The sequence below is a fragment of the Onychostruthus taczanowskii genome, unplaced genomic scaffold (assembly GCF_017590055.1).
Source record: "Onychostruthus taczanowskii isolate IOZ18803 unplaced genomic scaffold, ASM1759005v1 scaffold12, whole genome shotgun sequence".
Classification (NCBI taxonomy): domain Eukaryota; kingdom Metazoa; phylum Chordata; class Aves; order Passeriformes; family Passeridae; genus Onychostruthus; species Onychostruthus taczanowskii.
The window spans coordinates 15,322,922-15,336,269 of NW_024498351.1; the positions used below are offsets into that span (position 1 = coordinate 15,322,922).

The 13,348-nt window shown below is 46.1% G+C and overlaps 1 protein-coding gene across 1 annotated transcript in view; it reads left to right on the forward strand.

Annotated features, from left to right (window-relative positions):
• Positions 1–2,407: 2,407 nt before the first annotated feature.
• Positions 2,408–13,348, forward strand: part of STOX2 (storkhead box 2) — a 143,412-nt gene continuing 132,471 nt past the window's right edge. Inside the window, exon 1 of the mRNA XM_041395717.1 lies at positions 2,408–2,848. Within this exon, the coding sequence (XP_041251651.1) occupies positions 2,473–2,848 (376 nt within the window). The 5' untranslated portion in view covers positions 2,408–2,472. The remainder of the gene's footprint in view (positions 2,849–13,348) is intronic.

Consider the following 13,348-nt stretch of genomic DNA (forward strand, 5'->3'; position numbering starts at 1 on the left):
GGGAGGGAGGGAGGGAGGGAGGGAGGGAGGGAGGTCCAGTCTGTGAACACAGAGGCCTGAAGTGGCATGAAGGAATAGGTGCTGAAAGCAGGGTGGGAGAGGACTAGCAGGCTGGGGACTAGCCTTTACAGGAGATGACAGCCCACAAACACTAGTGCAAGGAGAAGGAAAATGATAGTGTGGCGTGTTTCACCACACCAATTGCTTCAGAAGTCAGGGTTGAAGGGAAAAGGAGCTCAGCTGATGGAGAGAGCTACACTGATGCCATGGCCAATGGCTGATGGGCACGCCACACTGAACATGCGTTTATGTCAGAGGCAGCAGAGGGATCACGGATTTGGCTAGCACTTGGATCTGGGGACTGTAGGAAAGTGTGGGGCTCCACATCTAAGCATTCAGAATGTATCTGGTGCAAAAGCCTAAAAACAGTTAAAGGGCTTAATTTGCCTCCTTTGTTCTGCAGGTTGGAATAAAAATGAAAACTCATCTGAGCCCTGACGTTACCTGGTGACTCTGCTCAGCATCTGAGATGTCAATGTGACGTGCTCCACACAAAAGCTACACAAAGGTGAGCCCTGCCCAGAGAACTGAAATGCAAGTATGATGGGCAAGATAAAAGGCTGATATAATGCAGAGGAGGAAGGCACAAGGTAAGAATAACATGAATATGACAAGATCATGACAGTAGTTTCAACACACTAAGACTAGGTCTTTCAACAGATAACCAGTGGTTCAGTTGAACTTTGGGAAGCATTTTGGAGGACACTGAGGGTGCCGGGGGTCCTTTTGCAAAGCTTAATAAAAGATCTCATTTGAAATCCTGACAGCAGCAACATTAAAACATTAAAATAATTCCTGGCTGTGGTGAGGGGCCTCTTGAGATCTTGCTGTGCTGGAGACTTGGGAAGGGACAGAGACTTGCAAACTGAGTATTAATACCCTCTGCTCCTGGGTCAAAATGACTCACAGTGTTTCTGGATAATTTATTTAACCTCTGATTTCCCCTTTTGAAACGTGGGTTTCATACAACTTGTTTCCTTGTAAAACTCTAGGATACTGGTAAATTTGACCTTCCACAGTACAGTGACAGCACTGAATGAAACCCTGAGAAGGAATTGGATGAAGCCAGCTGGCAAGTGGCAGAGGATTTGAATGAGATTACAACCAAAGGGGCGATAGTTTAAGGGGGCCAAATATGTCAAGGGATGTTGATGTGAGCGAACTCAGAAGCAACAGGTTAAATATTTTCGTTTGTGCACAGCATGGAGTGTTGTGGCTGTAGCAGCTCTCATACTGCTGCCCGGCAGAGCAGCTGCTGCCTGCTCCCTCCTCTCACTCATCTCTCTTCTGCCTCCACTCTTGCCCCCGCTTCTCTACAGTAGATTTCTTCTTTGTGTCATTTGTTTTTCTGGTGCGTACTCATGCTTCGATGCCCCTGACCCAAGTGCCACGGCGCCCTGGGGCAAGGTGAGAGTTGCTGCTGAGGCCACCCACAGCTCACACACCACCAAGGTGCCCAAAAGCTACAGACCATTCAGAAACTCAAGAATCTTTTCAGAACTGAGACTCAATTTTGCTGTGGGTTTGAGGGTTCCTGTAGAAGATAGGAGTGAAATTCCTAAATCTGCCCTCTTGCAAGTCTCACAAGCACCTTGCTGCCGGCACCTGCAGCTCAGCAGCCACCACCACCTTGATGCACAATCCAGCTGCCAGCCTGGCACGGCCAGCAAGGACCCCTCCAGTTCTGCTTGTACCTTGCTCAGTTTTGCTGAGCTCTCCCCTGAGCCTCACAGACAGCTGGTGATCCAGAATGCAGAGGATGCAAAATTTTAAATTTCTGCAAAAAAGGCTACAGAAGCTGGGAATGAGCCTTACACTTACTCCATATTTCAGTACCACAAAGACACAAAGTGAGTCAGGACTACACCGAATGAAGAGAGGCGTTTGGACGCGGCAGGGTCAGCGCTCCTCATTGTGTATATTACAGACGAGTAGCCACTGGAAGAAATAAATCCATAAGGAATTATAAGACTTGCTGGAATAATCTGGCTGTGGCTGGGGAATGCTTCACTCGTGGAAGGGAACGGTGAGGGTGTCCCGAAGGTGGGGAGCGGGGGGATGGTGCCGGGAAACCTAAACTACCGGCCGGGACAGTGACCGGGCTCGTTTCCTTTCTAGAGACGGTGCTCCGTGCTGGGACAGGGAAGCGTGAGGCGGGGAGCCGTGGGTTCCAGGGCGTGCGGACTTCCCGGCCGGGAGACAGCGGCCGCCCGCCGCTGCGGGGCCGACAGCGGCGGGATCCCGTCTCCGCCTCGCCCGCGGGACCGGCCCGCGCCGGGGGTGTGCCGGGGGCGGAGCGGGAGGGCCGGGCCGGGCCGGGCGGGGGCGGAGCGCGGACAGCCGGCCGGGCAGGCAGTGCGGCCGCGGGGCGGTATGTCTGTGCCCGAGCCCGGCGGCGGGCGGTGAGCGGCCATGCCGCGCAGGGTGGAGAAGTGCCTGCAGATCGCCCCGCACTCCCTGGCCATCGTCCTGGACGCCGTGGCCGGGGGGCGGCCGGGGGCCGACGGTGCCGGGGCTGGTGCCGGTGCCCGTGCCCGTGCGGGGCCGGCGGCGGAGCTGGGCCGCCACCGCATCGGCTACGAGATCTTCGCGGACTTCAAGCGGGAGAACATGCAGCACTTCTGGGACCGGCGGGCCACAGCGGCGGTGGCAGAGACCTTCTTCCTGGGCTGGATCGACGAGCAGGTGCTGCTGGTGCAGGGCAAGGAGGAGCACCTGGAGGTGCTGCGGCAGGGCTGGGCGCGCCGCTCCCTCAAGCCCCCCAGCGGCTTCCACATCAAGTGCCTGGGTAGGTGCCGCCGGGCCGGGCCCAGCGCCCGGGACACCCGCCGCAGGTGCCCGGCGGGGCCAGGGAGCGTGGGAGGAAAGGGGAGCCCTTCCCGCCGCGGGGTTTTAGCTCCCAAAAGTGGCTGTGCGGAAGGGGGTGAGCCGCGGTGGGAGCCGTGGCGTTACGGGGATGCGGCTGTGCGGTGTTCTGCCGGAGAGCTGCCGGCCACGGCTGTACGGTGAGAGGCGCGTTCCCCCGCTCCCTTCAGCGGGGGGGTAAAAACATAAACTGGGAGAGCTGGAATATACCCCCTGCAGGATGAAATGCCCGCTGGGCTCCTGCGGGCCGGCTCCTCCCGCAGCGTGCTCCCGGGGCTGCTTGGCTCGGAAGTCAAAAGTTTTGTTTAATATTTCCAGGTGTGCTGAAACAATATTTTTACTTTATACTCGGCTCTATGTGCTATATCAAACTTGTATCCCAGCGTTGCTGTGAAGGTGTCTTTCCCAGCGAGAAGCAGTAGTAGATGAGTAACGTGGTTTTTTGTGGTGCAGGGCAGGTGGCTTTTGAGGCTGTAAACGACAAGTCTGTTATGCCGTGGTGGGCTGAAGTTTCAAGTTACAGTGTGATTCCCTAAGGGAATCCCATCAGTGAGCAGTGGCCTAGGACAAAGCACACCTCATCCTGAATTTTCTCTGGGAAACGAAAAAATCCTAGCATGGAGAGCAGAAATGTTTCAGCACTTATTTTGACATGAAAAAAAGAACCCAACAAACATGTCCAAAAAAACAACCCCTCCACCATCACCCCCAAACCCTAAGATATAAAGCTGTGGCTATTTGGTGGGTATATAGGAGAGTTGTGAAGAACAACAGAGAAGTTTTTCTTAAGATTTAGGGCAGCTCAACATTCATCACATCTTGAAACATGCAGCTTCTCTTGTAGAGAGAAGGAAAATGGTGAGAATTTGGTTTATTGCTGGCTTAATTACTTGCTGTGGCTGCTGCAGTGATGGTGAGGCAAACTGTATTTTCCTTGTGTACAATTTATATTATCTATGTCCTATGCAGCAGGCACCATGAGCAGGTCACAAAGCTAGACATGCTCTCTCTGTGCTGGGAGTTTCAGACCCTTAAAACAGGATGCTTCCATGCATTTCATAAAAAAAAAAATAATAGCTGAGTAAGGTTCCTGAAACGAATGGAACATAAATATTCGAGGTTTCCCAGTTTCCTGTTTTAATCTGGTTTTTGAATGTTTTTAGTTGCCTTTGTCCTTTTGAACAAGTAATGCTGACTCATTAATAATTTCTAGTTATTAGCAGTCTTGTCTCTTGCAGAGTTGTCAGACACTTGTCTGTCACTCACTATTTCCCCATCAGACTTGCTTGAATATTACCATTTTTTCTGTGTTGAGAGGGAAGGTCAAGACAGGTTGCCCTGTTAAAAATGAACTGATGGACCTTTTTTCCTCATAATAGCAAGTTTTCCTTTGAACCTCAGATGACGAGACAGTGTTGCAGAGCAGGTGGTTAATCGTGTTCTAGTGATAGAAAAGTTTTGTGTGTCCACCAGTATCTGGAGAAGGGAAGAAGTTGGACAGTGGTTAGTGCTCACTGCTCAGCCTAGCTCATCTGGGATTTTTGGCTGCAGTTTGATGGAGGATGAAGAGCTTTTGAATTGGCCCTGTCACCTGATGGAGTATCAGGGTCAGTGTTTGGTTTTTGGCGTGTTCCTGGTCATTGCTGTCTGGGTGACATTCCTCAGCCTGCTGCCCAGGAGGGCTGTGGAAAGGTGCATTCTGACCTTGACTTTACTAAAGCCACCTGAGGAATGTAAACAGATCTTTGTGGCCTATCTTAAAATACGGAAACAAAACTTTTGCTAGAAGTTCACGTTAATAAGTAAGCTCACTGGTGTGCAAATAATATGCATTCCTTTGGGGGGTTATCTATGCTGCAAATTTGCAAAAGACTGGAGCCAGAGTTTTTCATTTGGCTTTAAAAATAGCAAATGCCTCTCAGCATTTGATTAAAGGCTATGAAAGAAGAGCAGGGACCTGTTGGAGTCTTGCCTATTGTGTAGTGCCTTAGCTGTGCTAAATATGATGGAAGGAACTGATTGACTTTTTTTTTTTTTCCACTGTTTTTTTTTCCACTCCCAGACTGATAATTCAGGTCTTCTATCTAAGTAGATTCAACTTGCACTTACTATAAAGTTAAAGAATTGTCAAAATAATGGGTTTGGCCTGTGGGCATAAGCATCTGCTTAAATGCATGTAATTGTATTTTCAGCATAATTAGGTAGCTAATGTGTAAGTGGCTGTGACTTATTGAAGGACTCGCTCACACTTTATTATCTACTTTGTTTCATTAAAGCAGCAGACAATACATAGAAAAAGTTCCAATGCTTTTCAGCTTTAAAAAATGTGGTTGGTGTCTTAGGCTGATAGGAAAACCTGCCTGCTGGGAGTTACAGAATAGTAATATTTTACTCCTGTTAATAAATAACTGGTAGGGTCAAGGGGGAAAAGTGGCACAGTGTTTTTGATGAAGATGGTGGTCCCCATGCTGTGGTGGGAGTAGGGATTGCCATGCCTGGGCAGTGGGGGGTGTGCATGGGGGAACTGACCAGAGGGTCTTTCTCTGCACCCCAGGGCCACTGGAGTACCTGGACAATGCTGTGATAAGTTGTTGGGTTGGTTCTTGTCTCATTTCTCAGCTGGCTGTCTCTTTGCAGACAGGTGGGGGCAGATTTCTGCCTCACCTGCCCCTGGAGTCCAGCTGGGATGGAGTAGCTGGATGACCGGCTGCCTGCCCCGGGGGGTGTGGGGGCAGCATCCCAACCTCCTGATGCTCTCTAGCATGGGACAAGGGGCAGAACGAGACTCAGCTGCACAACCTCCATGCACAGGTTGTAGAGAGCCTTGAGCAATACTTCCCCTGTATTATGTTAAGTGCTAACATGACCCAGAAATCACAACTGCAGCTTTCAAACCTCTACTGATGTTGCTGGTGGGTTTTTTTTCATTGTGGTTCAGTGCCTTGGCTCTGCTGGGTTGTGATGGCTGTGGAGATAATAACTGGAGGAAAATATAGCTGAGAAGGTTGAGGGAATGCTAAATCTCTAGTGTGGATAGCATGTTTTCTGCTGCTGGAATTGTAAAATGTAAACCAGGAGAGACTCACTGCTGAATAGTCTTCCCACCTTTAAGTCATCCTGGCTTGATAATGAAAAGTTCATGAAAGTATGCATGTAGTTATCAGGGACTGGACAGTCCTATTGTGCTCAGTGCAGGCGTACTTGAGCCACAAAGTGAATGGATTAAAATCCACATGAGATTCCAGTCTCTGAAGATTTGAATTATAAAATTAGACCTGAGAATTAAATACAGCAGGAATATGAAGCACATGAGAAATTTGCTTATAGCACTGACAACTTAGGGCTGGAGGGTATGGCGGATGAAATGATTCATGTGTGACTTTTAAACTTACTCCTCTGGCAGTTTTCTTGAGCTAAATGGTTACGCCATAAAAGCTTGCTCAGTTACCAGTTTTGCAGTGATCAAAGTTATTTGGATATTAAGAAATTGTTGGGTGTATCGAGGTTTTTAAGTTGGCAGATGGGAAACTTTGGGAAACGTAAGTAGTCTTTGAATAAACAGAATCCCCAAACCGGCACTTACTTAATATGTTGATTTAGGGGGTCAAGGAAGCCTTATGCAAATCTATAGGTCCAGTGATGAAATTCATTGTCTTCGGAAGCTCTCTTGTAACTTTGCAAGACTTCTGCAACTTAAGTCTTTAATGAGCGTTAGTATTTTAATATGATTTCTTTTTTTTGACACACCTTCTGTTTGCACTCACAAATATTTGTCATCCTGAGAACTGATTTTTTTTTTTTAAACCTTTCAGCTCTTCTGTGCTAAGTGCTGTCAGTGTAGCAGGATGTTCCACCTCATTTTCATGTCTTCATCGGCTTTTGTGTTCCCAGATGAGACTTCCTTCTGTATCTCTTGCTGTTGATTTCTGTGTCACGGACAATGGGCATCTTTGACAGGTTTTCATACGCTTCGCAGAAGGGCCATGCCCTTCTGTAAAGATTGCTTGAAAAGAAGTGACCAAACTTTATAATAACCCTTTGGCCATGCCCAGAGCAATTTCTCCAATTAGAAGCTGATGTTCAGATGGAGTTTTTAAGAAATGTATGTGCAATAATTAAACTAACTAGCAGGAGTTATAATTCAGCAAAGTCGGCAGGGCTGGACTGTTGTGCATTGTTCCTGCTTGGCCAAGCATAGGGGGGAAACTTTTTTTGCCACGCTGGGAGTTGGAGCTAAGTGCTCCCATTCTTTTCTCTCCCTGCCATATCCTCTCATGCCACCAAAAAATTAAATTAACACCCCACCAGTTTAGGTTCGGTAATTTTCACAATAAGTTTTGCAGTCATTAGTGGATGATTATGGTGAAGTGTAGACTGTTGGACATTAAATGTTATTCATCTGTAGACATTTATAAATCATGAATTCATTTTTTCCCTCCAAATTATCTCTTTCATATAATGAAAATTTCTTCTCAGTGAGGGAGCATTAGGTTTCATAGTAATAAAACCTCCAATGACTTAACCACACACACTCAACTACCACTTTTGTATGCCTGACATGGGATTGTATTCCTACCATGGGAAATTCAGTGGATTTAAACTACAAATTTTCTTCTTCTTCTCTACCACTCCAACCTAGAGCCAGTTAGAGATTCACTAAGTACTTTTTATATCTGTAAGGTGGTTATTGCAGCCTGAAAATAAAGGGTAAACTTAAGCTTTTGGCCAGGCTGAAGTGCTTATGAATTTACTCCCAACTCTGAGTAAAGAACTTCACTCCTCACAAGTGTTGGGTTGGGCCTTTAATGTTATTTGTAAAAGCAGCTTTCAGAGGCTGGGGAGACAGAGACAAGAGCTAAATGAGTATGGACTGCATATAAAGTGCCTGATTTCTCAGTATGTGGTTTGTGCTTGTGTTGTGGGAATGAAGTCTTAGAGTCAGAATTGCTTTCTGCTCTTTAAAGAAAGCTGTGGATGGCCTGCAAGGCTAGTGCTAGTCATCAAAAAATGTACTGTGAAAGTAAAAATAACACAAGGGAAGGAAAAATATGGCCTATGTAATTTCATTTTTTCACTCAAAGCAGCTTCTCTTGAACAAGCAAAGTCAAATACACAGATCTGTGTCCTTCGTTGTGCAACTCAAGGGAAGGGTTTATAAGGTTAATAGCCAGCTAGTACTGTCTCCCCACCTCCTTCCTCCCCACAAAGAGCAGCACTGTATAGCAAAGCATCTTTTCCGGTGGCTGATAAGTCACCCAGCCTTGCAAGTTAAGTGCATGCTCTGTGTGAAAAGCAATGCTGTAAGGGAGCCGTGGTGGCCAGAGCAGCCCTTGGCCATGGGGCTTTGACAAAGCAAGAGATCTCTCACTCTCCCCATCTCTTTGTTTGTGCATGAGGGTCTGGTCTCTAATTAAATGCTCCTCATTCCCTTCCTCAAAGGGCCCTTGTCTTTGCCAGGGAGCAGCACAGTGGATGTGCACTGAATGAAGCCCTTGTCAGGTGTTACTCCCAGCACTTAAGTGGGCTCCTGGGCTGCCAGCATCATGTGCCACCAGACCAGTCACTAAGTCACCTTTCCATCTGTCCCACTCTTCTTTTTTACATAGTCATTTTTGGATTTAAGAAGACTGAGGTGAATGAGGTGTCCAGGGGCCATGCAATGGATAACCATGGAGCTGCTAGTCACAGGCGCCTCCATCCTGCCCACTCATTTTTACCATCTTGTGGCATGAAAACTCAGTTGTGTGTCCCCTTTTGTCTGTCTTTGTAATTTGCTAATAAGAGTCATGTTGTTCAGTACTCTACTTATCAAACGAATGATTTTAGTTGACAAAGTACAGACCTTCTGTGTGTCTTGCCACAGTTTAAAATTTTCCTTTAAATGAGTTTTGATTCATAGAATGGCTTGGGTTGGAAGGGACCTTAACAATAATCTCATTCCAACCCCTGTGCCGTGGCCAGGGAACCTTGCAGTAGAACAGGTTGCTCAGAGCTCCATCCAACCTGGCTTTAAGCACTTCCAGGGATGGGGCACCCACAGCTTCTTTTGACAACCTGTTGCAGCACATCACTACCTCACAGTAAAGAATTTTGTCCTAATATCTATACTAAACCTTCTCTCTTTCAGTTTAAGGCCATTTCCCTTGTCCTATCACTACATGCCCCTGTGAAAAGTCTTCTCCAGCTCTCTTGCAGGCCTCCATTAGGTACTGAAAGGTACTAGGGGGCCTCCCCAGAGTCTTCTCAGTCTGTCCCTATGAGAGAGGTGCTCCAGCCCCCGAGCCTGGAGAAATGTGCACAGAGAAAGGCACTAGGAAGGGTCATCTGTGTCTGAAAACATTGCTGTCCCTGGGCTTGACTGGCAGGTTTTTGTTTCAGCTCTTTTGTAAAGGCAATGATAACAAAGTTGGTGCTCTCTCCCAGCAATTCTGGTGCTGTTTCCTCAGGCCATGATTTTGGATGGTAAGTCTCTCCTCCTTTCTGCAGGCCAGGAGAATCACAGCTTGCCCCCCAACAGGATGTGCCAAAGCATTACCACATTCTTGTCTGCATTTTAGACACTCTTTTGGAGAGTGTAGCAGAAAAGGTGCAACCCAGGTGCATGGGGTGCCCTCCAAAACTCCTGGCATCAAAAGCTGCCTCCCAAGCAACATCACTCCTTCCTTTGGCTATGGCAAACATGATAGGCAGGCTTCTCTTTTCATTTAGTAGTCAAGGAAAGCCTAAAGTGTTCAGAGAAAAGGAAAACTGCAACCAGATGGTGATTTCCTCTGCAGAAACTGAGCCTGTGAAATGTGAGGATGGAAGGAACTTCTTAATAGTTTTCTGCAATAACAGAAATTTAACAGGGTTCTGAAAATTCAAGCTGTCTCCAAACTTTTTCTTCTTTGTTTTAAATACAAAAACATAAATATTTTGATTATTTTCTAATGATGTTGACTGCTGGGAATGTTATTGCAGTCTCTGGTTTCTGATATTGAAACTGCTCCCTGGGTGGGCCAGTTCTGGAAAGATTTTTAAGGCTATTACATTTTTGGAATAAAATCCCTTCACCTAATATGTAAACATGCTTTCTTCTGTCTGCTGTACTTGATCCCTCTGTTCATTACTTGGGATTTCACCTGAGACCCGTGATGAGAAGTATCTGAGTGTAAAGAATGTACAAACACATATATTTTGATGAAACAAAGTGCTTTCATGTTGATATTTGAGCAGGACTTCAGGCCTCCTTTTTAAATTGGGGTCCTGCTCTGAGCCACAGTAGCATTTGAGCATACATTCAAAGGTCAGTAACTACCCTGAATCTGAATAGGGGTTCTTCTAGTTGCATTTTTTCCCCCTGTAACAGAAAAGCAATGGTGTAATATTACTATCAACACTTGTTAAGCTATATTTGGTTTTCTTATGAAAGCAAGTTAGTATTCTGTGCACTGAATTAATGCACAGAGTAGTGACTTCTGTAGTGTATTTTCTGGAGCTGGATAGAATTCTAATCAAGTAATACGAGACTTTGTTGTTGATCTTGCACATGTGGACAGGATGGGGTACCAAAATAGCAGAAGCTGGAGTAAAACACAGCAGCCTTTTAGCTTAACCTTGAATTCCACCATCAGATAATTGATAAAGAGAGGTGCAGGAGTATGAAAGATTGCTCTTTTAGAAGTGCAAACCAATTCACTTAAGCTCTGAGAAACAACTCCAAATTTGGCTCTTTACAGAATCTGTATACTGTGACTGTGTAAAATGCTTCTACCCAAAGAGCTTGGTTTGGGTATATTTCAGAAGCTTTAGTTTTAAAGCAATTTTTGGTAACTGTTAGTGCTTCAGAGGGTACATATGCTGGCTCGTGCATGTCTTTAGAGGAGGATGAGAGTGCTGAAGAACCCATTGCTGGCCCCAGTATGGGGAATCCCACTGAGAGAGCAGAGTGGGCTCTTGGATGGTCACCCAATGGCTTTCACAATGACATGGCCTAAAACCACAGAGGCCTCCAGGACTGGGCTGGCCACGAGGCAGGCTGATTGGTGCCAGCAGAAGGGGAATAAAGGTATGCACTGGGGCTGGTCTGTGGCTGAGCAAGTGTCTCTGTTGCCCTGCACTGGTAGCAGGGCAGTTGCATTGCTGTGTCCATCCTCAGCAGTTAATGCAGCTCCAGTAACTCCTGCTTATCAGCTGCCTTGCAGTTGCGTGTGCTGCAGTGTCTTCTGTCATTGGGTGTTCAGAGGCTCCTGGGAAGGAGTGAAACTGCAAGGACTGTGTTTTCACTGGAGCTGTAAGACTTGCAATGTATTATTAGCATTAGAACAAGCTGCGTGCTGCCAGTGCATTTGAGATTTGCCAGCAGAGTCTTAGGTATTATTGAGGGGCTATGAAAAGAGTATTTTTTAAAAATTAAATTTTTTTTATTGTTCTTTAAAAGGCCTTATCACAAGTCTAGCAAAACTTTTAGCTAAAGAAGAAAAATTAATATTCACTTCTTCAGATTATAGTTATGTTTTCCACTCTGGCCATAATATCCATTAGTATCTTTCTATATGCAAAGAATATGGAAGAAATAGATTTCTGGATGCAGCAGCCTTTCTCCAGGTCATTGGGAAAAAGGCTTAATGGCCTAATAAATATATCATGTCTACTTACCTTGTGTTAACAGTATCCTTGGGTGCATGAGGTTACAGAGTCCTGCTACTGTGCCAGTAGCGGGGCAAACAATTTACTATTTATGTCCCTTTACAAAGAGTTCAACTAAATAAGGTCTATCATTGCCTGTTAATTTATTGTGTTTGAGTTCTAAAGAAGTGACTGAAGTCCTGTAAGCTCCATGTGATGCTGCAGTGAACTTCTGTATGTTTGGTGGGGCTTTTTTATAGTTTTGGGGGTGGGAGTTGGGTTTTTGGGAGGGTTTTTTTTTTTTTTTTTAATTTGTTTCTGTTTTTTTAATTGCTTTTCTTTCAGGAGAGTTTTACTCAAAGGATTCGTGTTGTGGTTTTTGGGTGCCAGTAGTCCTTAGCCTGCCCTTGAGCCTTTCAGCCAGTCTTCAGCGTCTGTAGAACTGGACTATGCCCTTGACTCCCAGTCTGGCAGACTGGAATTAAATGTTTGTTCTCCTGCTTGTGCATATTGCAGGGCTATATGGGCTATGGCTATTTGGGCTATGCCCAAACAAGTTCCCTTTTCACTGACAGATGAAATAACAATACCTGGCATTAAGAGAAAGCCGAGTGTTTTCTTTGGGTTTCCCTGAAGGGCCTCCTTTGTCTCCACTGTCTCTGCCCAGGGCAACATGCACACATTGCTAAAGCTGAGGGTGCTGTTGGGATGCTCTGGCTGCTGAAGTCAGGAGTAGGTCAGCACCCATGGGAAGATTTCCATCCACTTGGTCTGCAAAGCCTTACTCCTGGTAAGGCTTTGCAAGCAGTCCCTGTCCAGTGGGGTGGTCCAGGCTGATGTGGGCAATCTTGTGATCTCAAAGCAGAGGGTGGAATATCCACAGCACAGGGAAGGAGAGTAGAGGAAGGAGGTCCTGGTGGACTGCGCCTTACTCAGTGTTTATATGGCTCAAAGGAGGAGAAGGTTGTGGACAGCTGGATGAACCTGAGCAGATATTTATGGGTGCCTGGTATCACCTGAGTGGCCCTGGTCCAGCTGGGGGAAGGCAGCAACTCACCTGGGCTATAGGGATGTCCTAGTTAGTCACATGTTCACAAGGTGGTTTAACCAGGTGAAAACCAGGATGTTAAGAATATTTTAAAGCAGATACAGTATCCAACATAGTAGACGTTATTAGCAGAAGGGGTTATTGAAAATAAATGAAAGGGAGAAGGAATTTTCTCCCTGGTGGGCACATTCACCCACTCTCCCTGAAGTGGGGAGGGAAAAAGCTTTGAGGACACTAAACTTCACTGCCATCATTGCTGGTATCACAATTATCCTATTGGATAAAAAAAAATATCTTACTGGTGTTACTGATTGAAAAATCCTAGGTAGCTTGAGGGAAAAATTACAGTTTTGTGAGAAGCTGCAGAGAGGAAAAGTCACATAAGGCTAAACAGTGGATAAAAACAGGGTGAAGAAAAATAACTCCAAAGCTCTGTAATCTTAGATGTTCTAGAAAAAAGTTTGTTTTTCAAACAGTCATCTTCAGACCAGATGTCAGCCTTGTAGGGAATCCTCCTTTATGAAAATAAGTGTCTGGAAAGAGTGGGAGACCAAAAAAGAAGGGAGGCCAGCCAGCCTTTTAGTGAAATGAGATCATCTTGGACATACTGTGGTAGGGAAGCAAGGTAGATAGGTGTCAGTTCTGCTCTGTTTTTATGAAAAATGGAGACTTTAATTGTACTTGATGCATTATCTTAGGTGGTCTAGCTACATGATATCTCCATCTTTCAGGAGATCAGGATGTGTCTGCAACATGGGGATGGAAGAA